This window comes from Anguilla anguilla, chromosome 15, assembly GCF_013347855.1.
Source record: "Anguilla anguilla isolate fAngAng1 chromosome 15, fAngAng1.pri, whole genome shotgun sequence".
In the NCBI taxonomy this organism is placed as follows: Eukaryota; Metazoa; Chordata; class Actinopteri; order Anguilliformes; family Anguillidae; genus Anguilla; species Anguilla anguilla.
The window spans coordinates 34,319,943-34,345,900 of NC_049215.1; the positions used below are offsets into that span (position 1 = coordinate 34,319,943).

The following is a 25,958-nucleotide window of genomic DNA, read 5'->3' on the forward strand; positions in this document are numbered from 1 at the left end:
CACACACTCACACAGATACTCACACAGCCCGGTTCTTGTCCTTGTCCGAGTCGTAAAGGTTGGGCTTGTAGTAGGAGCCTGACACCTTCAGGCCTGTGCCCCAGACTCCACTGAAAGTGCCCTCAAAGTAGTCCCCATTGGGCATGGTCAGGGTCCCCTGGGAGCAGAACACAGGATGAGCAGTGCCCCCTGGTGGCTGCGTGCGGAACAAGGCCCTCACAAACCACCAAATATTTCATTTCCCCCAGTAAACACTCTGTGATCACCACCCTCTGTGGGTTACCATCTAAACCACTACAGTACAGCGGATTGTTCTGGAAGCAGCTCTGCAGTCCACAGTGTCTCTCAGTTATGGTCTAAGTGAGAGGTTACCACGGTAATGACCTTTCAACCCACCACAGTAATTATCTTTCAACCCAAGAGCAAATGTCTGTTCTGTGCTTGTTTTCTCCACAGAGGGAGCGTGTATTAAAATATACACTTGTGTGATTTCCACAGCGTGTGTGTTTTTGTGAGGGTGTGCGTGCAGCGTGAATGTGTGTTTTGCACAGCGTGTGTGTGTGTGTCCTGCCAAGCGTGTGTGTGCATGTTCTGCACAGTGTGTGCGTGTGTGTGTGTGTGCGTGTATGTGTGTGTTCTGCGCAGTTTGTGTCCAGCGTGTGTGTGTCCAGCGCAGCGTGTGTGTGCATGTTCTGCGCAGCGTGTGTGTACGCGCTTCCTGCAGCGTGCTCTAAATCGGTCACCTTCCCGCTGAGAGTCCAGTCCTCGGAGAACTCCCCCTCAAACGCCGTGTCGTCCTCCGACAGCAGGATCCCCGTGCCCTGGGAGAGGAAGAGGAGGGAGCCGGGATGAGCAAGAGGAGGAAGCCAGGATGAGGAAGAGCCACGGCGGGGATCAGGGGGCGGAGCATGGCGCGGGACACGCCCACTCACCATCATCTTGTTGTTGCTGAAGGCGCCCTCGTAGTACAGCCCAAACTGCGTCACGATCACACCGTTCCCCTGACGCTGGTCGTCCTGCCACATCCCCATGTACTTCTCTCCCCTACACAAGACCAAACAGCACAGACACAGGGAGGGAATTAACCCTGAATCCCCATGTACTTCTCTCCCCTACACAAGACCAAACAGCACAGAAACAGGGAGGGAATTAACCCTGAATCACCCTAACGTGAGCCTGACACACTCCACTGCACTCAATCACACACTGACACTGTGTGACACACTCCACTGCACTCAATCACACACTGACACTGTGTGACACACTCCACTGCACTCAATCACACACTGACACTGTGTGACACACTCCACTGCACCCAATCACACACTGACACTGTGTGACACACTCCACTGCACTGAATCACACACTGACACTGTGTGACACACTCCACTGCACTGAATCACACACTGACACTGTGTGACACACTCCACTGCACTCAATCACACACTGACACTGTGTGACACACTCCACTGAATCACACACTGACACTGTGTGACACACTCCACTGCACTCAATCACACACTGATACTGTGACACACTCCACTGCACTTAAACACACACTGACACTGTGTGACACACTCCACTGCACTCAATCACACACTGACACTGTGTGACACACTCCATTTAATCACACACTGACACTGTGTGACACACTCCACTGCACTCAATCACACACTGACACTGTGTGACACACTCCACTGCACTCAATCACACACTGACACTGTGTGACACACTCCACTGCACCCAATCACACACTGACACTGTGTGACACACTCCACTGCACTCAATCACACACTGACACTGTGTGACACACTCCACTGCACTTAAACACACACTGACACTGTGTGACACACTCCACTGCACTCAATCACACACTGACACTGTGTGACACACTCCACTGCACCCAATCACACACTGACACTGTGTGACACACTCCACTTAATCACACACTGACACTGTGTGACACACTCCACTGCACTCAATCACACACTGACACTGTGTGACACACTCCACTGCACTCAATCACACACTGACACTGTGTGACACACTCCACTGCACTTAATGACACACTGACACTGTGTGACACACTCCACTGCACTCAATCACACACTGACACTGTGTGACACACTCCACTGAATCACACACTGACACTGTGTGACACACTCCACTCAATCACACACTGACACTGTGTGACACACTCCACTGCACTCAATCACACACTGACACTGTGTGACACACTCCACTGAATCACACACTGACACTGTGTGACACACTCCACTCAATCACACACTGACACTGTGTGACACACTCCACTGCACTCAATCACACACTGACACTGTGTGACACACTCCACTGCACCCAATCACACACTGACACTGTGTGACACACTCCACTGCACTCAATCACACACTGACACTGTGTGACACACTCCACTACACATAATCACACACTGACACTGTGTGACACACTCCACTGAATCACACACTGACACTGTGTGACACACTCCACTACACATAATCACACACTGACACTGTGTGACACACTCCACTGCACTCAATCACACACTGACACTGTGTGACACACTCCACTACACATAATCACACACTGCGTGAGGCTCTTCTGTTATACCATCCACCAAGCTACTACACAGCTATGTGTCCAGCTGCATAAATTGATTAATATTTTAATAAAGAAAAAAAAAAGATAATGTTTGTTTCTACTGTAAAGAGACGACGTGACGCGCTGTGCTGTGTCGAGCGCTAACTGTCACGCTAAAGAGTCAGGTGTGTGCGCGCGAGACCCCGTCTCCACGGCGCCCAGGGGGCTACCTGGTGATGTCATCGAAGACGCCGTAGCCCGTCTTCCTGTCCTGCACCCAGTGGCCGATGAAGACGCTGGGCGAGGAAGAGGTGTGCTTGCCGCTGCGCAGAATGCCGTGGCCATGCCGCGCGTTGTCCTGGAAGGAGCCCTCATACACCTCCCCCGACGCGTACCTGCAGGGAGAGAGAGACGCGTCACACACACTCACACACACACACGCACGCACCGTACACCTCCCCCGACGCGTACCTGCAGGGAGGGAGAGAGAGACGCGTCACACACACACACACACACACGCACGCACCGTACACCTCCCCCGACGCGTACCTGCAGGGAGGGAGAGACGCGTCACACACACACACGCACGCACGCACACACACACGCACCGTACACCTCCCCCGACGCGTACCTGAGAGAGAGAGAGAGAGAGAGAGAGAGACGCGTCACTCACACACACACACACGCACGCACCGTACACCTCCCCCGACGCGTACCTGCAGGGAGAGAGAGACGCGTCACACACACACGCACGCACGCACGCACATGCACACACGCACTCACACGCACACACCGTACACCTCCCCCGATAAGTACCAGCAGACACACACACACACACACGCACACACACACGCACGCACGTACCGTACACCTCCCACGACGCATACCTGCGGGAAGAGAGACACGTCACACACACACACAAACACAAACACACACACGTGCACACACACATACACACACCTGTATGTCCCAAAGCCGTGCATTCTCCCCTCTTTCCAGTGCCCGTGGTAGTGATGGTTCTTGTTGAGGTTTTTATTTGGGACCAGGTACTCCCCAAATCTGCAGGAACACCAACACACACACAGAAACACAGACTCTTCAGTATTAAACCAGCCACAACCATCCACAACTGACCGGCTCATTTACTGATTGGCTGACTGGATTGATTGACACGTGGCATCACACTGACCCGTCCTCCAGGCCGTTCTTGAACGTCCCGATGTACGTCCGTCCGTCTGGCCACTTCAGAATCCCCCTGTCCAGAGCACAGCCCAGAGAGTCACGCCAACAGCCAGACACTAACCCACACTTACTTCCTTACGTGGGGCCTACAGGCTCACACTCACTCTTACTACCCATGGGGCCTACAGACTCACACTCACTTCCCATGGGGCCTACAAACTCACATTGACATCCCATGGGGCCTACAGGCTCACACTCACACTTACTTCCTGTGGGGCCTACAGGCTCACACACACTTACTTCCCATGGGGTCTACAAACTCACACACACTTACTTCCCATGGGGCCTACAAACTCACACACACTTACTTCCCATGGGGCCTACAAACTCACATACACACTTACTTCTGATGAGGCCTACAAACTCACACTCACACTTACTTCCCCTGGGGCCTACAAACTCACACTCACACTTACTTCCCATGGGGCCTACAAACTCACACACACACTTACTTCTGATGAGGCCTACAAACTCACACTCACACTTACTTCCCGTGTGGCCTACAGGCTCACACTCACTTCCCATGGGGCCTACAAACTCACACTCACACTTACTTCCCATGGGGCCTACAAACTCACACACACACTTACTCCCCGTGGGGCCTACAGGCTCACACTTACTTCCCGTGCGGCTTGCCGGCCAGCCAGCGGCCCTCGTAGGTGGCCTCCTTCAGGCGGCTGTCCTTGTAGAAGGTGTAGGACGCCGTGCGGGATATGGGGGGCTCGGGCCGCTGAGGGACACTCGAACCCGGGGCCGCCGCCGCCGCCGCCTCCCCGCCGGCCCCGCTCAGCGCCTGGTCCACGGCCTGATTAATCGCACGCAGCCACTTCCCCTGAGCACGCACGGACAGGAAGGAGGAAAGAACGAAAGAGTGGACCCCGCGTTTGAAACACATTTGCAAGTTATTAAGCAGCTGACAATAAGACAGGAATCAAAGACGGGAGAGAACTCACAAAGCGTCAGAAACACCTCACTTCTCTTATATGAAAGAATTTCGGCTCAGTTCTGACGTGAACACACGTTTTAAAAACCGTTACAGGATGCAGTTCATCATCCGTCACCGTAAATTAGCATCAGTGTGAGCAACAGTTCAACACAGTGGGCTGTTCTGCTATCACACGTTCCGTATTCCCAAGCCTGCGTGTAGCTTTCTCAGAAGAGCACAGGGAGCCAATCAGAATGCTTATAAACTCTGCACACGGTCTTTCGTACGCAGAGCCACGCAGTAGGAGAACCGTGGAGGTGGCTGAGTTTTTTACCTGCACCGACAGGTGCGTGCACACCTACCTTCTCCATGGGGGAGGAGGCCAGCAGACTGAAGCTCTCCTCGGGCGAGGTCACCTTCAGCCCGTACCTGGAGAGGACAGAGCGCACAGTGAGTCACACGGCCAGCTGGCGGAGCCGCCATGACGCTCTCCGTGCCGGGCCAATGGGGAAGGGGGGGGGGGGCGGGACTCACAGGCCGGTGTCCTCCTCGGAAATAGGCTCCACCCACAGCGTGGCCAGCGGGAAGACGTGGTGGGTGGAGAACTGGGCGGAGGAGAGAGAGAGGAGGGAGAGAGAGAGAGATCAGCGCACTGCTCCAGAGGTCCTCTCTGCTACGGAGAGGAGAGACTGCCTGCTCTCAGTGACCAACACACACACACACACATACACAGCACACGTAAACACACACACAAACACACACACTCACGTACACGCACACACACACGTACATGCGTGCGCACACACACATGCCAACACACACACAGGCACACACATGTTGGCAAAAACAGGATTGCGAGTAAACCACTCAATATGGACTCTCCTGGTTCAGCATGAATCTGTTCACTCAGTTCAGCTTCCTGACTGAACAGCTCCTGCAGTGACGAGGATTCACCTCTAGAGGCACTAGAGGATGAAGAGACTTCACAGCCAAAATGATCAGTTCTTTTTGTTTTTAATTCAGCATGTAACTCTTTTTATGAAGCTCTTTTTATAAAGAGCTCATAAGTTGATCAGTCACTTATCTTGACTCAGTAGGCACTGAGGCTTGAAGATCCAGTTTAAAAACAGCAGGGATTATTGGAGTAGTACTAGTTAGATTAAATATAATTTTTAATATCACTTAAAAAAAGCGCTTGGGGAAGTCTGTTAAATTGTTACTTGAATTGCCTTGTCAAATAATTACAGTACACACAGCCACATCTCGCAAGTCTAGAATATTCGCCCTTATCTTCACTTAGTGATACCGACCAACTGTACAACCAGACAAATACTTTCATTAATATAAATAGCGTGTTTCATGCCTGGCAGCAGTTCCTCATTGAGTAACTGAGAACAATACCTGGCCTTCTCCGGAAGTGTGCTTGTGTGTGTGTGTGGGTGTGAGAGAGACAGAGCCAATTAATATTCTAGCACTGAGTAACAGCCTATGGAATTTTCACTCAATCATAAATGTATGCCCAAAAGTACACTGAAAACTTTTTTTTAACAAACATCCCCTTTGAATTAGCACTGGCAAGAAAAGGCACTTTGAGTTAATCACTTTTAACGAACGCTTCAGCACAGAGTCAACAGACATGAGGGTGGGGTACAAAATGAGTCCTGTCCACTGGCAGGACAAAGACCTGTCCTCTCCTAAACCACACATACATTACATATGGCTCTCTGTTATCCCGCCAAGATCCTCCACTCAAACACCTGCTTCCCTGACAGGAGCATCGGCCCTCAAAGACAAGTATCACAGACTACACATGCACAGAGTCAAAGAGACTGCCCCCTACAGGCCGCCGCAAGAAGGGCAGCCACGGTCACATTACATTACAGGCATTTAGCAGACGCTCTTATCCAGAGCCACTTACATTTTATGCATTTATACAGCAGGATATACACTGGAGCAATTCAGGTTAGGTACCTTGCTCAAGGGTACAACGGCAGTGTCCTACCAGGGAATCAAACCTGCGACCTTTAGGTTACAAGACCAACTCCTTAGCCATTATACTACACTGCCACCACATGAGGAGGTCACAGAGACAAAAATGACTCATAAGGGGGGTGGGGGTTAGGGTTGGTTTGCACGGAAGAAAAGGCTGACTGCTCTGCAGAAACTCAACTTAATGATCTCAGTGAAATGTGGAGCAGCGATACCCGCTTAGGACTGAGAGCTAAACGAGAGTGATTTACAACCCGGGCCGCCAGGCTGCTCCCGAAGTCCCCACGTCTCACACTGAAGCTAATGCATCACTGCTGATAAACTGGCTATTTAACCAATGGCAGAGGCCCTCTCATATTCGGTCCCACGGCACGCACTGCAGTTAATACATTCTCACTGATAAACTGGCTATTTAACCAATGACAGAGGCCCTCTCATATTCGGTCCCATGGCACGCACTGCAGTTAATACATTCTCACTGATAAACTGGCATTTTAACCAATGGCAGAGGCCCTCTCATATTGGGTCCCATGGCACGCACTGTGGTTAATACATTCTCACCGATAAACGGCCACAGCCCCATTTATAAACGCCGTCTACCGCTCTGCCCACAGGCGACACGCTGCAATTAACGCACTCCCACTGATAAACCCGGAATCTAACCAATCACACAAAGGCCACATGAAGACGTTATCTCACGTCACATCTGAGTCACACGTCTCAGTCAATTCATTTCTAAAAAGGAATGGATTGGCCCTTTCGCACACAGCAATGAAGCTGTAATCTGAACTGTGGACGGACCCATCTGAACGAAGGGTGGGGGTGTGGTAAAGGACCTGAACTCCTAGCTGTGTGGCAGAGAAACTCTGTCCAGCTCCTTACACCGACCCAGCCCAGGACCCACGCAAACAGCTGTTCCCCTGCCGAACAGGGAGGCCCTGTGTGCTGACTGGGGTACATACCCTGCACCCCGAGGGAGGTACACGGGAGTACCCCGCACCCTTAGAGGGGTGCATACCCTGCGCCTCTTTAAAAACACAGCCGCTGAAACCCAGCAGAAGAGGTGTACTCAGGTGCGCTACAAGCTAAGCCGTCCAAAACTACCCTGGGACCTGCAACCGGCTGCACGGACCGGCAACAATAAAGAAACCAAAAAACATTTAAAAACGCAGAAGAGAGGTGGACACTTCCAAAACTGCACACGCACACACACACACACACACGTGCACACGCACAGGCACGTGCACACGCACAGGCACACGCACAGGCACGTGCACGCGCACACGCACAGGCACACAGAAATGCTCTTCCATGGATTGAGCGCTGTGATATGAATCAAATCAAATATATTTTATTTGTGCAACGCTTTTTTTACAGAAAACTGTCACAAAGACGCTTTACAGAGTAGCAGAAAAAGAACAAAAACCAGGCCTGAAACCCCAAATAGCAAACGCATTTAAAAAAAAACATTTAAAAATCCCCAGTGGGGAGAAAAACACTCAAACTATGATGAGAAGAAACTCCCAGATGGGAAGAATTCTCGGGGGGAACCCAGCTATAGTGGGGGAGCCCATCCTTCACTGGCCAGCCTGGTGTGAAGTAGTAGTAATCTAATAAGGGATCTATCACAGCAAATAAAATGGGTTGAGCTGGTCACAGTTGAGGTAATAAACTAACTGGACAGGCAGAAGTCATGAAGGGAAGAATCGGGACATTGCGCTTGGTAAAGGGCACTCAGGAGACGCTACAAACAACCCAGGACATGAGTCACAAAACAGGATTAAATGGCAGTTTAAAAAAATAAAAAATCACAAGTCTTAGAGAAACGTCAAGGGCAGCACGAGAGGCACAGAGGAGGAAGCTGACAGGAAGAGAGGAGGAAACGCAAAGAAAAAGGGGAGGAAACTCCGTTATCGAACCCCGACTAGGGAAGGGAAGCTGGTCTCTCCTCTTAGGGCACAGAAGCTGAGGACAGCAATAACCAAGGCTCGAAACAGGGACGGACTTTAAACACAAACAGGAAACAAAAATGAGCGTAATAAACAAACGGTTACGACTGATCAGGAGTGAACAGTATTCCACAGCACAGGGTCTTACGCGAGCTCACACGCCCGTCCCGTGCAGTTCCAAACTCGCCGTCAGATTTCCCATCAAACGGCGTTCGGCCCACAAGGAAAGACAACTTAAGCGTGGCATATCTCCGTGTCAGAGAGACCCCAGAAAACGACAGCCCGCTAGCATCTTCCGTATCAGAGAGCCCGTTAGCATCTTCCGTATCAGAGAGCCCGTTAGCGCCTTCCGTATCAGAGTGACCCCGTAAAAAAGCCCGTTAGCGCCTTCCGTATCAGAGAGCCCGTTAGCGCCTTCCGTATCAGAGAGCCCGTTAGCGCCTTCCGTATCAGAGAGCCCGTTAGCGCCTTCCGTATCAGAGAGCCCGTTAGCGCCTTCCGTATCACAGAGCCCGTTAGCGCCTTCCGTATCACAGAGCCCGTTAGCGCCTTCCGTATCAGAGAGCCCGTTAGCGCCTTCCGTATCACAGAGCCCGTTAGCGCCTTCCGTATCAGAGAGCCCGTTAGCGCCTACGTTTCGGCTCAGAACCGGCCCTGGAGATACAGCAGGCGATCGGGGGGGGGGGGGGGGGGGAAGTCAGTCGCTACCTGGTTACCTGGGTCTGAACTGGGTGCTGATTTTAAGGGGAAAACAAAAAGCGGCAGACCCTGTGGCTCTCCAGGACCAGGGACTGCACCAGGACCCTGACTCACTGGCACATGTCAGCGTAGAGCCCAGTTAATCACTGAATGCCGGGCAGGTGAGACGTTAAACCGTGATTGGCCGGTGAGTGCGAAGCTTCCTAAACAGATAAACAACGCGACGCGCCCCTGAGCGTTAGGCCTTGGCTGTTACTCGTGTGCCACACACAGCATCCACACACTTGCATAGGGAGGGTCTCGTCGGGTCTTGGCTTGGGAAGGACTCAGGCCCTTTGGTACTGAGCTGAACGATCGTGTTGTGGGGGGAAACAGGGGAACGGGGAGAGCTGCGGCATGCTGTTCACCCCCAGCCGCTACGCTGCTCGCCTGTAGCCGCTACGCTAATCCCCGCAGCCTTTATTTGGGGAGTTTGAGCTAATTGTTTCTGTGGCCCTGGGAGGGCAGGGTAAGGAGGGGAGTTTGTTTAAACTGTAAAGATCAGAGACCGCTCTCTCATGGGGGAGATGTGATTCACCGAGAGGCCTGCTTCCCAAGACAATCCCACAATGCACCAGGGAGGGCGGCGCTGACTAGTGTTGACTAGACCCCTCTCTACGGCAGCTGCATACTTACAATGTTCTTAGAGGGGGACACGCCCTGACAGAGCAAAGACAAAAAACAAAAAACAAAAAAAAAGGTAAGCCTGAAGGACCAGAGAAGGAGAAGCACCATGCCACACACCGCACACACCGTAACCATGGGATACGCATCGTTTTTTACCTCCCCTAACGAGCGCGCGTTATCTTAGCATCGCCCCGCGTTCCGTGTGCTCACGGGCCGAGACCCCCCCCCCCCCGCTCACCTGCGCGTGCACCAGCGCGTCGTTGAACAGGATGAACCAGTTGACGGAGAACCTTCCGGCGTTCTGCAGCGTCAGGGCCTTGTTGCTGCTCTCGCACACCAGGCGGCGAGACGGCTTCCGCAGGGAATCCTGGGATAGGTGCCGGGAGGGGGCGGGAGGGGGCGGGAGGGCAGATGATGGAGACTGTGACTCAGTGACCCATCACACACACACACACACACACACACACACACACGCAGTAACAGGGCAGTGAGGCAGCAGTGAAAAGGCCTTCTCTGAAGAAGCGCCAGGTCAGAAATGAAGCATTCCTCTGCTTCTCAGAACTGCTTCCAGACATAAAAAAATATAAAATATAACAGCCTCCGTTTTCACCAGAGAGAAAAAGCCACGGCAGGAGAATTTGGTCGTGACTGACGCTCCAGAATCAAAGGGGGGGGGACGGGGGGGTAGAACAGAACCCCTGAAAGTGATAAAAGCCCCAGCGTCCCTGATTAATGAGCACAATCTGGACCAATCAGGAGCTCTGTGCGCAGTCTACTGGCTCGTGAGGCAGAAACATTCATTTCACAGCTCAGAACGGAGGATCATTTTCAGCGAGACGCAGAGCCGCTCCCCGCTGCGATCGGTGGAGGGCTCATTAACGCGGATAATTCAGCGATGGCGGCCTACCCCCCCCCCCCCCCCCCCCCCCCCACTACCCCCCCCCCCGCCCCCCACCTTCCTCTACAGCTCCACCACCACCAGCGCTGAGGCTCTCCTTCACAGCAGAGAGGGATCTATCTATCTATCTATCTACCCATCTGTCTATCTATCTGTCCATCCATCTATCAGTCACTGTTAAACCCCCCCCACCGGAGGAGCCCCTCACCGTCATCTTCCCGGGGAAGCTCTTCCAGAAGTGGTAGGTGTACTCCGCCTCCTTCCTCCTCTTCTTCAGGAGGAGGGTCAGGGCCTCGTACTTGGAGCAGCCGTCCTGCAGCTTCTGGTAATCCAGCGTGCTCTGAGGTAAACCAGAGTAGAGTTAAACCAGGGCAGAGTTAAACCAGGGCAGAGTTAAACCAGAGTAGAGTTAAACCAGAGTAGAGTTAAACCAGCGCAGAGTTAAACCGGAGTAGAGTTAAACCAGGACAGAGTTAAACCAGAGTAGAGTTAAACCAGGACAGAGTTAAATCAGAGCAGAGTTAAACCAGGGCAGAGTTAAACCAGAGCAGAGTTAAACCAGGACAGAGTTAAACCAGAGTAGAGTTAAACCAGGACAGAGTTAAACCAGAGCAGAGTTAAACCAGGACAGAGTTAAACCAGAGCATTAAACCAGCCAGGAGTTAAACCAGAGTAGAGTTAAACCAGGACAGAGTTAAACCAGGACAGAGTTAAACCAGGACCGAGTTAAACCAGAGCAGAGTTAAACCAGGACAGAGTTAAATCAGAGCAGACCTCCCCCTCAGTGACTGCGCAGAGAGCGGACGCGCGCGTGTGTGTGTGCTGGTGACTGAGGGTGTGTCTCACATGCATGCCGGAGGTGCATTGTGGGTGTGTGGCTGCGCTCTCCTGGGTACGCACCACCTCGAAGCAGGTGGCCAGCTTCAGCAGCAGCCGGCCGTACTCGTGCAGGTGGCGCACGGGCAGGTAGAAGAGCGCCGCCAGCAGGTCGCTCAGGGGAGCGCTCTCCTCGCTCGACTCGGCCAGACGCTGCAGCAGCTCGGGGCTCTTCCCAAAAAAGTCCCTGCAGAGGGATGGACGGATGGACAGATGGACAGAGAGAGACAGAGAGAGAGAGAGAGAGAGAGGGAGGGAGGGAGAGAGAGAGAGAGACAGAGAGAGAGAGAGAGAGACAGACAGAGGAGAAATGTGAGGGGAGAGAGAGGGAGATGTCGTCTGAGATGAGAACATGTGTACAGGCACACTCATGCACACACTCTCACGGGCACACAGGCACAGACAGACACAAATGCGCGCACACACACACACACACACACATACATACATACATACATAAAATCACACATTCTCACATGCACCCATGCGCACACACATGCATGCAGAGAGACAAACACGCGCTCACGCATGCACACACACATGCACGCACGCACACGCAGACAGACGAGCATACACGCACACAGACACACAAACAAACACACACTCACACCTACGCAGACACACACACACAGACAGACGCGCACACACACACATAAACATAAACACACCCACAAACAGACACACAAACAAACAGACACACTCACACCCGTGCACACACACACACACACGTCTCCCATTAAAAGTGTATGAATGTCAGTGCTGAGTAGCGGTGCAGTCTATGTCTGGCCTTCCCTACAGGAGACTCACAGGGAAGGTTTGGCCAGGGCGTGAAAGCCCCCCATCACCAGGAAGTTCCCCACAGAGCTGCAGTACCTGGAGAGAGGGGGGGGGGGGGGGGGGGAGAGAGAGAGAGAGTGGGGGAGAGAGAGAGAGAGAGAGGGGGAGAGAGAGAGAGATCGATCAGAAACGCAGCTGCAGAAAAGCTAATTAACATCCTTTCCCGCTGGAGAGCTCCAGACAGGACAAACACTGATTTCCCTTTGGTACTGCAGAGCAGGAACCCGCGGAGTTTCGTCTGGGCTCTCGTTCCCCCTCTCTTTCTCTCACCCAAAACAGCTGAGGTGCACAGCGGAGGTAGAGCCAGCACGAGCAGTCTGGTAAAAATCTGCCTGAAGAATGTGACTGAAGTGCGTCCAGGCGCTTATATCGATCTTGGTGGACGGCGGCGGCGGCGTTTAGTCTGACATCACGCGCTGGCGCTCGGGACGCACGCAACGCGATACGCTGGATTCCAGTCAACCTCAGCGCGAGCGCGACCGCAGCTCGGCTGGCTCCGGCTGGACTGCGGGAACTCGGAGAGAGACGGGGCGTCCCGCGAGGACACGGCCACGCCCGGATACGTCCCGGAGACGGCGGGAGAGACAGCGCGGAAAAGGAAGACGCCGGAAAAAGCAGAGAAAAATAAACTGGGGGTAGAAATATGTTGTACCGTTTTTTTCATAATCACAAATCACCATGACTACCGGTGGCCCGATGTACACTTATAATCATTATACAGCCCATTTATCCCCCACAGATTTGGCCTTTACACGGCGTGGGGGGTATGGAATGGGTGGTGGCGGGTTTGGGTGGCAGCGGGTCCAGGTGGCAGCAGATTTGGGTGGCGGATGGTTTGAGTAGCGGTGGGTACAGGCGGTCAGTGGGTACAGACGGATGGCGGGTACAGGCGGTCAGTGGGTACAGGCGGGCGGCGGGTTTGGGTAGTGGCGGGTACGAGTAGTGGTGGGTACAGGCAGAGGCGGGTTTGAGTAGTGGCGGGTTAGTGTAGCGGTGGGTACAGGCAGCAGTGGGTACAGGTGGATGGCGGGTACAGGCGGTCAGTGGGTACAGGCGGATGGCGGGTACAGGCGGCGGCGGGTTAGAGTAGCGGTGGGTACAGGGGGTCGGCGGTAGAGGCGGGTGGCGGTACAGGGGGTCGGCGGGTTTGAGTAGCGGTGGGTACAGGCGGTCGGCGGGTACAGGCGGGTGGCGGTACAGGCGGTCGGCGGGTACAGGCGGGTGGCGGTACAGGCGGGCGGTGGGTACAGGGGGTCGGCGGGTACAGACGGATGGCGGGTACAGGCGGGCGGTGGGTACAGGTGGGTGTCGTTAGAGGCGGTCGGCAGGTACTCACTCTTTGTAGGTGTCCAGGAAGGTGGCGGCGTGCTCCAGCATCACCAGGCCCTTGACGTCGCGCTGGCGGCCGCGGCGCAGGAAGCCGGTCAGCGAGACGGAGTGCTGCCCCGTCAGGTGGCACAGCCGGCTGAAGTGCCCCGCCAGCGTCTGGAGCAGCGGGTTTAGGGCCGGGCCCAGAGCCGCACCCAGGGTCTCTACGGGAGAGCGGGACGGCGGCGTCACACACAACGCTAACCGCTCAGCTAAACACATCACACACGACGCTAACCGCTAAGCTAAACACATCACACACAACGCTAACCGCTCAGCTAAACACAGCACGCATGACGCTAACCCCAGAGCTAAACACATAAAACGCTCAGGCCCAAAGCGCTAGCACAGCGGACGTGACGCTAACCGCTCAGTGACCATGATCCCTATATCCCATTCTGAACTCCTGCCCAAACTACCCCCCACCCTCCCCATGGTGCTGCGGCCGCGCCTCACCCAGGCCCAGCAGGGGGCGCAGTATCTGGCTCTTCACGTTGCTCAGCTTGCAGTAGAACCTCCGCTCGGCGGCGGCCAGCTCGTGCAGGCTGGCGATGAAGCCCATCACGTTCCTGTCCGCCAGCGCCAGGCAGCTCTGCCCGCCCGCGAACACGCTGCTCACGTAGCCCAGCTGGGAAAGGAGAGAGAGGACTCAAACGGATAAACCGCCAATCACAGCAGAGCGATGAGCAGCACCAGCGGTCAGAGTGTGTGCAGTCACGTTCAGGGTGTGTGTGTGTGTGTGTGTGTGTGTGTGTGTGTGTACACACTCACGTTCATGCAGAAGGGCAGGAGGACGGGCTGCTGGGTGTACCCCCCTGTTTCGGGCGGGGTGCTGCTGGGGGCCCCGTCGCGGACCTGCTGGCCGCTGTAGTACAGGATGGGCTGGAAGCAGTCCCCGTCCGCCAGCAGGACCGTGTGCTGCTGCCCCGCCGCCACGTCCCACACGCGGATGCCCTCCGACATCTGCGGGACAGGAGCAGGGGGCGGGGTCAAAGTAAGAGGGGGGCAGGGTTAATGTGAGCAGGAGGGGGCGGGGTCAAAGTAAGAGGGGGGGCGGGGTTAATGCATGCAGGAGGGGGCGGGGTCAATGCGTGCGGGAGGGGGAGGGACTAATGAATTCTGGAGGGGGCGTGGCTGGAGAAAGGCTCCGCCCAGAGGCGCTCCACCCTACCTTAGCTAGGCGGGGCACGGTGCTGGGGCACTCCATGTGTCCCAACTGCCCCGAGCTGTTACTGCCCCAGGAGAACACCTGAGAGGGAGAGAGAGAGAGAGAGAGACACATGACATTACACCAGCTAAAATACACAAATACCACACACACACATGCACAAAGTTGTATTCTGTTCATATGTTTATTGTTTGTTGTACCCACGCTTTGGCAATATGTACATATATACGTCATGGCAACAAAGCTTATTTGAATTTGAATTTGAGAGGAAGAGAGGGAGAGACAGGGAGAGAGAGAGAGAGACACACACACACAGACAGTCAGTTCTGCGTTGCACAGTCTCCAGGCTCAGTAAAAGGCTGTGACTGTGATTATGATTATGTGATTGACAGGCGGTGATTGTGATTGACAGGCGATGGATGTGATTGACAGGCGGTGGCTGTGATTGACATGCGGTGATTGTGATTGACAGGCGATGGCTGTGATTGACAGGCGGTGGTTGTGATTGACAGGCGGTGGTTGTGATTATGATTATGTGATTGGCAGGCGGTGGCTGTGATTGACAGGCGGTGGCTGTGATTGACAGGCGGTGGCTGTGATTGACAGGCGGTGGTTGTGATTGGCAGGCGGTGGCTGTGATTGACAGGCGGTGGCTGTGATTGACAGGCGGTGGTTGTGATTGACAGGCGGTGGCTGTGATTGACAGGCGGTGGCTGTGATTGACAGGCGGTGGTTGTGATTGACAGGCGGTGGCTGTGATTGGCAGGCGGTGGTTGTGATTGACAGGCGGTGGCTGTGATTGACAGGCGGTGGTTGTGATTGACAGGCAGTGGCTGTGATTGACAGGCAGTGATTGTGATTGGCAGGCGGTGGTTGTGATTGACAGGCGGTGGCTGTGATTATGATTATGTGATTGACAGGCGGTGGCTGTGATTGGCAGGCGGTGGCTGTGATTGGCAGGCGGTGGCTGTGATTGACAGGCGGTACCTGAGACTGTGCAGTCAGGGCTAAGGAGTGGTGAGCCCCCGCTGCCACTCGCACCACCTCCTTACTGCTCAGGCTCTTAATACAGAGCGGCTGCAGCCTGCGGACCAGAGTACACTTCAGTCCTCACAGTGCAAATACACACACACACACACACACGTGTATATACACACGTATACACACACACACACACACACACACACACACACATACATACACACACACACACACACACACACACACACACACACACACACACACACACACACATACATACACACTCACACACACATATACACACACACGTATACACACACACTCACACTCACACACACACGTATACACACACACACACACGCACATATACACACACACACGTATACACACACACTCACACTCACATACACACACAGACACACGTATACACACACACACGCACATATACACACACACACACTCACACACACACACAGCATGTCACAGCGTAAGGCTCCTCCGCTTCCTGACCTGGGCAGGACGTCCCCGTGGCCCAGCTGACCCTCCTTGCCCCGCCCCCAGCTCCACACCTCCGTGTGCAGGGAGGGCAGGTGGTCCTCGGGCTCCGCCACGGGGGTGGGCGTGAGCGCCACGGCTCGAACCCGCGGCCGGCCCGCCTTCCGGAGCAGGCGGGGAGACACTGCGGCAGAGAGAGAGATAATAATATTTATTATTATTAAAAAATATATTTTTTTAATTTATTTTTTTATTTTTTTTTTTAAATAGAATGTTCATTATTAGTATTCCACTGTAAATATGTATTTTGAATTGATTTATGATGCTTTGGCAATATGTACCTATGTATTTCCTGCCAATAAAGCAATTTGAATTTGAGAGAGACAGTGAGAGAGTGTGTGAGAGAGAGAAAGAGATAGAGAGACAGTGAGAGAGTGTGTGAGAGAGAGAGAGACAGTGAAAGAGGGGGAGGGGGGAGAGAGAGAGAGAAACAGTGAGAGAGGGGGAGAGAGAGAGAGTGAGAGAGTGAATGAGTGAGTGAATGAGTGAGTGAGTGAGTGCGTGAGTGCGTGCGTGAGTGAGTGAGTGACCACAATTTGCCACACATAGCCCACGGCACCAGTTACTGTGCGACAGAGACAGAGGGGGACAGAGGGGGAGAGAGAGTGAGTGAGAGACAGTGAGAGCCATGAGAGAGAGAGAGAGAGAGAGAGAGAGAGAGAGAGAGTGAGTGAGTGAGAGACAGTGAGAGCGTGAGTGAGAGAGAGAGAGACGGACATGCTGACCATTTCGCAAACAGGTGCTTCTCGCAGTTATTTCTTCCACAGAAAGGAAGTTACATTTCTCAGAAATTCACACGCTGACATTTTCATTTTGCGCACATTCTACTTGAGCTCAAAAGCGTGATGTGGCATGGCTGCTCATTTACTCTGATCCACAGGGAGGCACAGCCAAGATTAATCGGATTCCGATTAATTATTCACAACAATAATCTAAGCGCTTTTCTCCCCTGGCGATGCACGAAAACAACCCTCTGCAGTTTACACAGTAAAACAAACAGGAGGGGAAAACAACAACAACAACAACAACAACAACAACACCACCAACAACAGCAACAACAACAGCAACAACAACAACAACAACAACAACAACAACAACAACAACAACAACAGCAACAACAACAACAACAACAACAACAACAACAACAACAACAGCAACAGCAACAGCAACAGCAACAGCAACAACAACAGCAACAGCAACAGCAACAGCAACAGCAACAGCAACAACAACAACAACAACAACAACAACAACAACAACAACAACATGGCCTTTTGGGCGAGAGCGCGATGACTAATTCAGCTCAGGCGCCTCGACCCGTGTGTGTGTGCGCGTCCGGAGAAGCGCGACAGGCTGACGGCACAGTCTCACGCTGGAGCCGCCGCCAGCACGCCCCCCCCCCCCCCCCCCCCCCGCTGGGCGCCATCTGTGGCCGACCGGGGAACTGCAGGGCGGAGGACAGCGTGAGCTGAGTTCAGCGAAGGCTCTGACTCTGACGTGCTGGTCCCGCCCGCCAGTGTAAAAACCCAAAATAACAGCCCAACATGGCCGCATTCCGTCACGTTTCACAGCCACATCTACATCCCGGTGCCTTCACCCCCAGGCTTCCTCCGGCTCGGTGTGGAGCGTCACCTCCAGTTCCGCGCCCGGCCAGGTCTGAAACCTCGCCGGTGGCCCGGCGGACAGAGCAGCGGACTCACGCCTGACTAACACGCTCTACCGGCGCTAGTCCAACACAAACGAGCTGTCACATCCATCTTTAGTTAGCAGGGAAATTATGACGGGAAAAAACTCCTAATTCACAATCTAAAAAAACCACCATAGCGCCAACTTTCGCAAGAAGCTACGGTTTACCCAAGATTCATAGCGTTATCAGCGGAACTTGCAGCCCACCTGCAGCGCAGGTGCGTAAGCTGCAGGTACGCAGCTGGAATACTTTCGGACACAATGCAGGTCCAGTTCATTAGGGATCTGTCTCAGCGCGAGCTGGGCCTCCTGGAGCAGCTCCGCCCCCAGGCCAAGGCTGCTCAGCTATGAGGAAACGCATTCCTCTGCGTCCTGAGCGCTCTAATCTCCTGCACACAAGCGCTGCATGAGGACAAAGAGTTCTGCCCCCCCCCCCTCATCCCCCCCCCCACCCAAAGGCAAGAACAGACCTGCTGGCACAGAGAAACAGGTGAACCCTAGAACCCCTGCACACACAGGCGCATGCACACACACACACACGCGTGCATACTCCTGCGTACTTACACAGAGCCCTATGTAAAGACACATACACACAAGCGCATGCACACATACACACACATGCATGGTCACACACACATGCGGACGTGCACACACACACACACACACACACACACACACCACACACACGCTCGTGCGTACTTACACAGCGCCCTATGCAGGGACATGAGGTGAATAAAGTAAGTACCCTGAGAGAGCAGTCCGGGCAGGGACAGCCTCCTGCTCAGCCCCCCCGCCTCCTCCTCCCGAATGTCTCCCAGGCTGGAGCTCTTCTTGCCCTGCATGGACTCCTCCAGGCGCACCTGCTCCTCCCGCGTCTCCTTGCAGCCCTCGGGGGCAGGGGGGGGCCCCGGGACGCAGCCCCCGCCCGCCCCCGCCCCCGCCCCCGCCCCGGCGGGGTAGTAGTAGCTCATGACCTTCTTCAGGGACAGCGCCTCGTAGGTGGAGGCCACGCGCTCCCCCACCGCCGAGGCACACGACACCACCAGGCTGTTCAGGGCGGAGCCCACCGCGGCGGCGGGCAGGGGGGCGGGGTCCAGGTCGGGGGCGGGGTCGGGGTCCAGGTCGGGGTCGGAGGGGTCCGCCAGCTCGCTCAAAGGCTGCAGCGAAGAGGGGGGGGGGGGGGGGGGGGGGGGGGGATAAAGCTGAAACCGCACAGCAGCTGTAATGGGTAAGGAGCTGGTCTTGTAACCTAAAGGTCACTGGTTGATTCCTGGGTAGGACACTGCCCTTGTACCCTTGAGCAAGGTACTTAACCAGCATTCCTTCAGTATATATCCAGCTGTATAAATGGATGTAAAAGTTGTGTTCTGGATAAAAGCGTCTGCTAAATGCCTGTAATGTAATGAGACCCTGTACGAACACTGAGCCCTCCTTAGGGAGAGGAACGCGGGCGCGTGCCTGTGTGTGAAAGATTTCGGGTACTGACCTGAGCGCACTGCACCGCGGCGGGCCCCCTGCTGGCCTGCTCGGCCGCCGAGAGGTCGGACAGCCTCTTCAGGTAGTCCTTCACCGCCTGCTCGTCGGGATAGGGCGAGTTCTTGGACCCCGCCCCCGTTCCCCCCGGCGTTTTACAGCAGTCCCCCGTCTGAGGGGCGGAGTCGGGGTCCGTTTCGGGGGCGCCCCCCCCCGCCGGCTCCGGGCCCTCGGCCCCCCTGTGGCCGGACCGCGCGGGCGTTCTCTCCAGGGGGCGGGGCTCCTGCGGGGCCTCGTCGAGCGCGGTAAGAGGGGCGGAGCCAGACAGCGCCGGCTCCGAGGGGGAGGTCCGGAGCCTCTGCGCGGGAGAGCCAAGCCCCGCCCCCAGCCCCGCCTCCCCCTCCCCCTCGGCCAGCTCCACCCCCAGGGGGCAGTAGTGGTTGTCGGAGATGATCACGTGGTCCTCCTTGTCGGTCATGGTGAGGAGCAGCTGGTTGCACTGGCCGCACAGTTTGTCCTCCTGCGGGGGGCGCCGCTGGGCCTCCTGGGGCGGGGGCAGGCAGCGCACCAGCGCCAGGCTGTGGGACCCCCCGCAGGCCACCTGCAGCACGTACCTGCCCGCCAGGTGCTCCACCTTCTGCGGCTGGCAGACGGGGAAGAGGCCGCTGGCGACCAGGCCCAGCTGGCAGCCGCTGCCCCAGGCCCAGACCTCGCGGCGGGCGGAGAGCGCCAGCGTGTGCTGCTCGCCGCACGCCAGCTCCAGCACGCGCACCGCCTGCGGCGGGCCGGCCTCCGGGTCGGCCACGCCCACGGGGGTGGGGTTGGGCACCGTGCTGCGGCCGGCCAGCCCGCACTGCCCCGCCACGTTGTCCCCCCACATGTGCACCCCGCCGTCCTCCGTCACCGCCCCGCTGTGGAAGGCGCCCGCCGCCACGGACACCGCGCGGTGCCCGCCCAGCGCCGCCTCCAGCACCGGCCCCGCCGCGCCCGACGCGCCGTCCTGCTTCCACGGCAACTCGCCCAAGCTGTACACCTGCCCACCTGGAGGCACACGGGGTGAGAAGCGCTGCTTTAGAGCCAGGCGGAGCGACCGTACGCGACCAGACGCAGACGTCTAAAGCAGCAGCAGCATCGGCGCACGATCGCTACACCGGCAGCAGTGGCCGCCCACGTCAGGTCAACAGTCAGCAGGTGAAAAGGTGAAAACAGGATCAGGTGATGAAAAGCAGCAACCACACGGTGTGTGAAGTATTGGTTAAGATATACCCTCAAATTTGTTCTTTCCGGACCATGCATTCCTAATCAACACTTAGGAAGCGTACATCACAAGCACTGTTTCAGTGAAACAATAGTGAGGAATATATGTGGACAATGTGTGGCAATATAGGCTTCCCCTTGATAAAGGTGCCACCACAATTTCCCCAGCAGAAAGCTCTCTCTCTCTCTCTTACCCTCTACCAGGAGAACTGCATGATGGGTCCCCAGGGCGGCCTGCAGCACCGGCCTGGACAGGAGCACTCTTTCTGGGGTCACGCTGCAGGAGTAGCCCTTCCAGGCATGGAGCAGGCCTCTCTCCCCAGAACTATCCTCCCCCTCAGAGCTGCGAGAGAAACACGCGGCCAGTCACAGGACAGCAAGAATGTGGAGACAAACACACGGCCAATCACTGAACAGAAAGAACGTGGAGACAAACACACGGCCAATCACTGAACAGCAAGAATGTGGAGACAAACGCACAAACCAATCACTGAACAGCAAGAACATGGAGACAAACACACCACCAATCATGGAACAGCAAGACCGTGAAGACAAACATACGATCAATCACAGAGCAGCAAGAACAAACACACAACACACCATGATCTCAACCTCCTTCCCTCAGAGAGAAAATAATGTAAACAACACCACTGTGTAAAGAGTCGGCAAATTGCCACACAGGTCCTGAGATAAACGTGCGCAGCACTTCTCGACAGCGAGATCCACAGCACGTGATTACATGTTTTTTAAAAGGCCCAGTGTCCAAGCAGTAGCTTGTCATCTCTATTGAACTTCCTGGTCCATACCCCTTCTTTTGATTCTCCATCAGAGCGGCTCCCGCATGTTACGCCCGCTGCATGGCAAGCCCAGGGGTGGTGCGCGAGCTGAAACGGACAAAGACAGGCTTTCAGTTGTTCCACTGAACGAGGGGACGCTTCTGAACCACACTTCCCCGCTTGTCAGCATAAGGAAATTCTTTTCTTTTTTTTTTCTTTACATTTTACTTCCGAAAACCGTATCAAAACCATGACTGGGCTCAATTGCTATACGAAGTGCCCATGTACTTAGACATTGAACATGAAGGGGGAAATAAATTAATTCCTTTAAAAATTAAACGGCAGACGGCTTTATGTTCTTAAAAAAATGAGGCAACAGAAAGGCAGCTATATATTCAAATAACCACGAGTACGATAAAAAAAAAATATATATATATATATATACGTATGTATATATTCACTTGCAAATGAGGGAATTTCGGACATCAACATTAGCCGAACGCTTTGGCTGTTGTCATCCCTTGGTCTATTTACACCGCACCTAAGTCACCAGCAATTGTTGACAGTTTAGGAACACAGTTCTCTCTCAGAAACTTCAGCAATACTGTGAATAAATTACTTAACTGGCTACCTCGATTAGAAAATAAATAACAGTACGCTAGCGGGAGACGCCTAGCTTATTGACAGAGCAACTAGTAGCTTACGAAGCAAAGTACCAAGCTAATAATGCCAGTGTGGTAACCAAAGCTAGCTAGCTAGCTATCCGATGAGTTATCGAAATCATTAGTTAGCTAGCTAGCTTGCAACTTCAAAAGGAACCTCTGTAGTTCTTGTAAATTTATCCTACATGCAGACTTTATCCACAGCGTACTTATTTTCAAAACCAAAAGATGTATTAAATACAGCGTTTAGCAAGAATCGTATATATATGTCTCATTAATTGAAGCTATATCTCGTCAAAATATTCATACTCACTGATTCCGGATAGTGAGCTAAAGCTGTATTTCGTAGCTAGTAGCTCCTGCTTGTTGCACACATAGCATGTTTCTGTCGCTCAGAAAATCGAACTGTTACATTGCCCACAAAACTGTTTTTTCAGATCATCTACGTTTTATTGTACTGAAATGAAATATGACACAAAATAACCACTGAGTCTCGAAACGAAATAAATGATAAACCAGAAATCACAGAGACATTCACAACACTGTTTGTTTGACCAATCGTCTAACGGCATCCAGCGAGGGTCAAAATAGGTGTAATGTTTGCGTTTTCTAAAATTGTCTGCATCCAACACAACATATAGCCTGTATTTCCACGGGAAATTATTTGGTCCCTTCCTAGTGAAATATTAAAGAACCTCGATGATTCCAAAAACTTATTGGAATGGCAATTCAGTGTTATGACAATTCCAGGTAGTTGTTTTTTTCTTTAGCTGCTTGCGTTAAAAAACAAGATAAAATCAGTGTATTGAGAACAAAAATATTAACAGTGTCCTGTTAAATAAAACTGTGATTCAATTTATTTTCTAATAAATAAGTATATGGTTTTGCTGAACATGTCCACTGAAAAATGGCTGCTTGGAATGAAAGGTAAATAGATTTCAGTAGTGAATGAATGTTATGTTGTAACTGAAAAAATACGTTGGCCAACATGGTGTGCCCTTTGAAAAAATCGATGGACAGTGATTTCTTCAGAGCCAAAGAGACCAACAATCAGATCTTTTAGAAAAAAATATTGTCTTTTATGTTTGGTGCGATTTTCATTTGAAGGAGAAACCAACCACTTCAAATAAAAATAAATGAACATACCAGCCTCCATTCTATAACATAACTGGGTGACAAGTTTATGGCATTCCTAAATTAGAAATGTATTAAATTAAAATTTGCCTCAAAATTTGCAGGGCAGATCATTATCTATAGTCTAGATTGCATGCAGCTAAGCACAAAATATGTTCACGCTTGACTTTTATTTGAAGGCAAAGAAGTTTTGTAATGAGGGTTTCATCAGTTGGCAGAAAAACAGAATGCACAGGTGACAGATGCATATTCACTGTAGCTTTTTCGTGGTTTAGAACATAATGCTTTGTAGTGTTCACTTCAAATAATGGTTATATTTCATATATACCAAATATGCATAATTTATTTATAGATGAATGATACATGTTATTTAGCGTGCCTTTCAATAGATTCTCAAACTGCTTTCTGAGGAGCAACAGTTAGAACTAAGATGCAAAAGTAAAAAATAAAAACAAAAACAAATAAGTCTTCATGGGAGCAAAGAGCAAAACTAGAACAACAGGCAAACTGTAGGGCGGAATAAAACAAACTGAAGCTAAACACAGTTGGTGTAGCCCTAACAGGGGAGCACACAGTAAGGAATGTGAATGTCTTCACGTCAGTGTTCTTTGGCAGGGTGATGTTAGGCCTGCACAGTTATCACACTTTGACAAGTGCAAGGTCCAACTATGCAGGTTGGCTGCAAACATATTGATCCTATACCTATTATGTAAGGACTCAGCAGTCTCAAGCAGCCCTGGTGCACAAGCACATTACGCTATACTCTGAGCATGCGAAAGCTTTCAAAATAATAACAACAGCCCCCCCCCCCCCCCCCCCCCTTCCCTGGTGTGCGCACTGATTGGTCTGTAGCTTCTAACACCCCGCTCTGATTGGTTGGTGGCTTTCTCAGTACGGCAGTGGCAGCAGCAGTGAGACTGCGAGACAGAGCAACATCGCTGAGGGAGAGAGAGAGAGAAAGAGAGAGAGCTACAGAGGGAGAGGGAGGGAGCTACCCAAACATCTCGTGCACAGAAGGAAAGAGGAGAGAGGAGATTAAAACGTTTTCTTTTGCGGGCTGCTGCTGCTGCTGCTGCTGCTGTTCCAGCGCCCCGGAGGAAGTGGAGCCGCAGGAATTTCGCGGCGTGCGCGTCTGGGAACGTGCGGAGGATGCGCAGGTGGGAGTGAGGTTCCAGAGAGCGGCGAGCACGCGGAGCGAGGTCCCGGGATGCAGAACCTGCGCCAGGCAGCCACGGAGGCATTCCATCGCCTAGGTGAGCAGCTCCACCGTGACAACGGCAGCAGCACGGGGCCTCGGTCTGCGTCTGTGACAAGCAGGGTGACTGTGCAGTTTACTCACTCACTCACACATATGCGCAGACGCATTCACACACACTCACTCGCTCACACACTCACACATATGCGCAGACACATTCACACACACACACTCACTCACACATATGCGCAGACGCATTCACACACACTCACTCACTCACATATATGAGCAGACGCATTCACACACACACACACACTCACACATATGCGCAAACGCATTCACACACACACACTCACTCACACATATGCGCAGACGCATTCACACACACACACTCACTCACACATATGCGCAGACGCATTCACGCATACACACACACTCACACAAACACACACACACACACACACATATGCGCAAACGCATTCACGCACACACACACACACACACACACACACACACACACACACATATACGCAAACGCATTCACGCACACACACACTCACACATATGCGCAAACGCATTCACGCACACACACTCACTCACACATATGCGCAAACACATTCACGCACGCACACACACACACGCACACACACATGCACGCGTACGCGCGCACACACACACACACATGCACACAAACACACACACACACAAACACATGCACGCATACGCGCGCACACACACGCACACACACACACACGCACACACGCACACACACACATACACACGCACATGCACACATACATGTGCACACACAAACACACGCACGCACACAAACACACAAACACGCACACACACTCACACTCGCACTCATGCACACACACACACTCACACACATTACTACACACACTCACATACACACACATACACATACACACACACACTGCACACACTCACACATACACTGCACACACATTACTACACACACACACACACACACACACTGCACACACACACACAGTGTCAGTCGATT

The 25,958-nt window shown here is 53.2% G+C and overlaps 1 protein-coding gene across 7 annotated transcripts in view; it reads right to left on the reverse strand.

Annotated features, from left to right (window-relative positions):
• The window catches only part of als2b (alsin Rho guanine nucleotide exchange factor ALS2 b), a 33,640-nt gene extending 10,442 nt beyond the window's left edge, over positions 1-23,198 (reverse strand). The window contains exons 1-25 of one of the 7 annotated variants that reach the window (XM_035392513.1): positions 22,916-23,198; positions 21,971-22,048; positions 21,359-21,507; positions 19,921-20,948; positions 19,138-19,591; positions 16,707-16,875; positions 16,203-16,299; positions 15,219-15,296; positions 14,819-15,010; positions 14,504-14,675; positions 14,016-14,211; positions 12,650-12,715; positions 11,867-12,029; positions 11,175-11,306; positions 10,307-10,435; positions 10,078-10,101; positions 5,300-5,370; positions 5,128-5,194; positions 4,461-4,672; positions 3,788-3,853; positions 3,559-3,657; positions 2,829-2,993; positions 933-1,044; positions 744-821; positions 24-157 (exon numbers count right to left, since the gene is read on the reverse strand). In XM_035392513.1, the coding sequence (XP_035248404.1) occupies positions 24-157; positions 744-821; positions 933-1,044; positions 2,829-2,993; positions 3,559-3,657; positions 3,788-3,853; positions 4,461-4,672; positions 5,128-5,194; positions 5,300-5,370; positions 10,078-10,101; positions 10,307-10,435; positions 11,175-11,306; positions 11,867-12,029; positions 12,650-12,715; positions 14,016-14,211; positions 14,504-14,675; positions 14,819-15,010; positions 15,219-15,296; positions 16,203-16,299; positions 16,707-16,875; positions 19,138-19,591; positions 19,921-20,948; positions 21,359-21,507; positions 21,971-21,990 (4,073 nt within the window). In that variant the 5' untranslated portion in view covers positions 21,991-22,048; positions 22,916-23,198. Of the gene's footprint in view, positions 1-23; positions 158-743; positions 822-932; positions 1,045-2,828; positions 2,994-3,558; positions 3,658-3,787; positions 3,854-4,460; positions 4,673-5,127; positions 5,195-5,299; positions 5,371-10,077; positions 10,102-10,306; positions 10,436-11,174; positions 11,307-11,812; positions 12,030-12,649; positions 12,716-14,015; positions 14,212-14,503; positions 14,676-14,818; positions 15,011-15,218; positions 15,297-16,202; positions 16,300-16,706; positions 16,876-19,137; positions 19,592-19,920; positions 20,949-21,358; positions 21,508-21,970; positions 22,049-22,915 lie in introns of all 7 variants that reach the window. The other 6 variants (XM_035392510.1, XM_035392516.1, XM_035392512.1 and 3 more) reach the window with 6 other exon arrangements.
• Between the last annotated feature and the right edge of the window lie 2,760 nt (positions 23,199-25,958).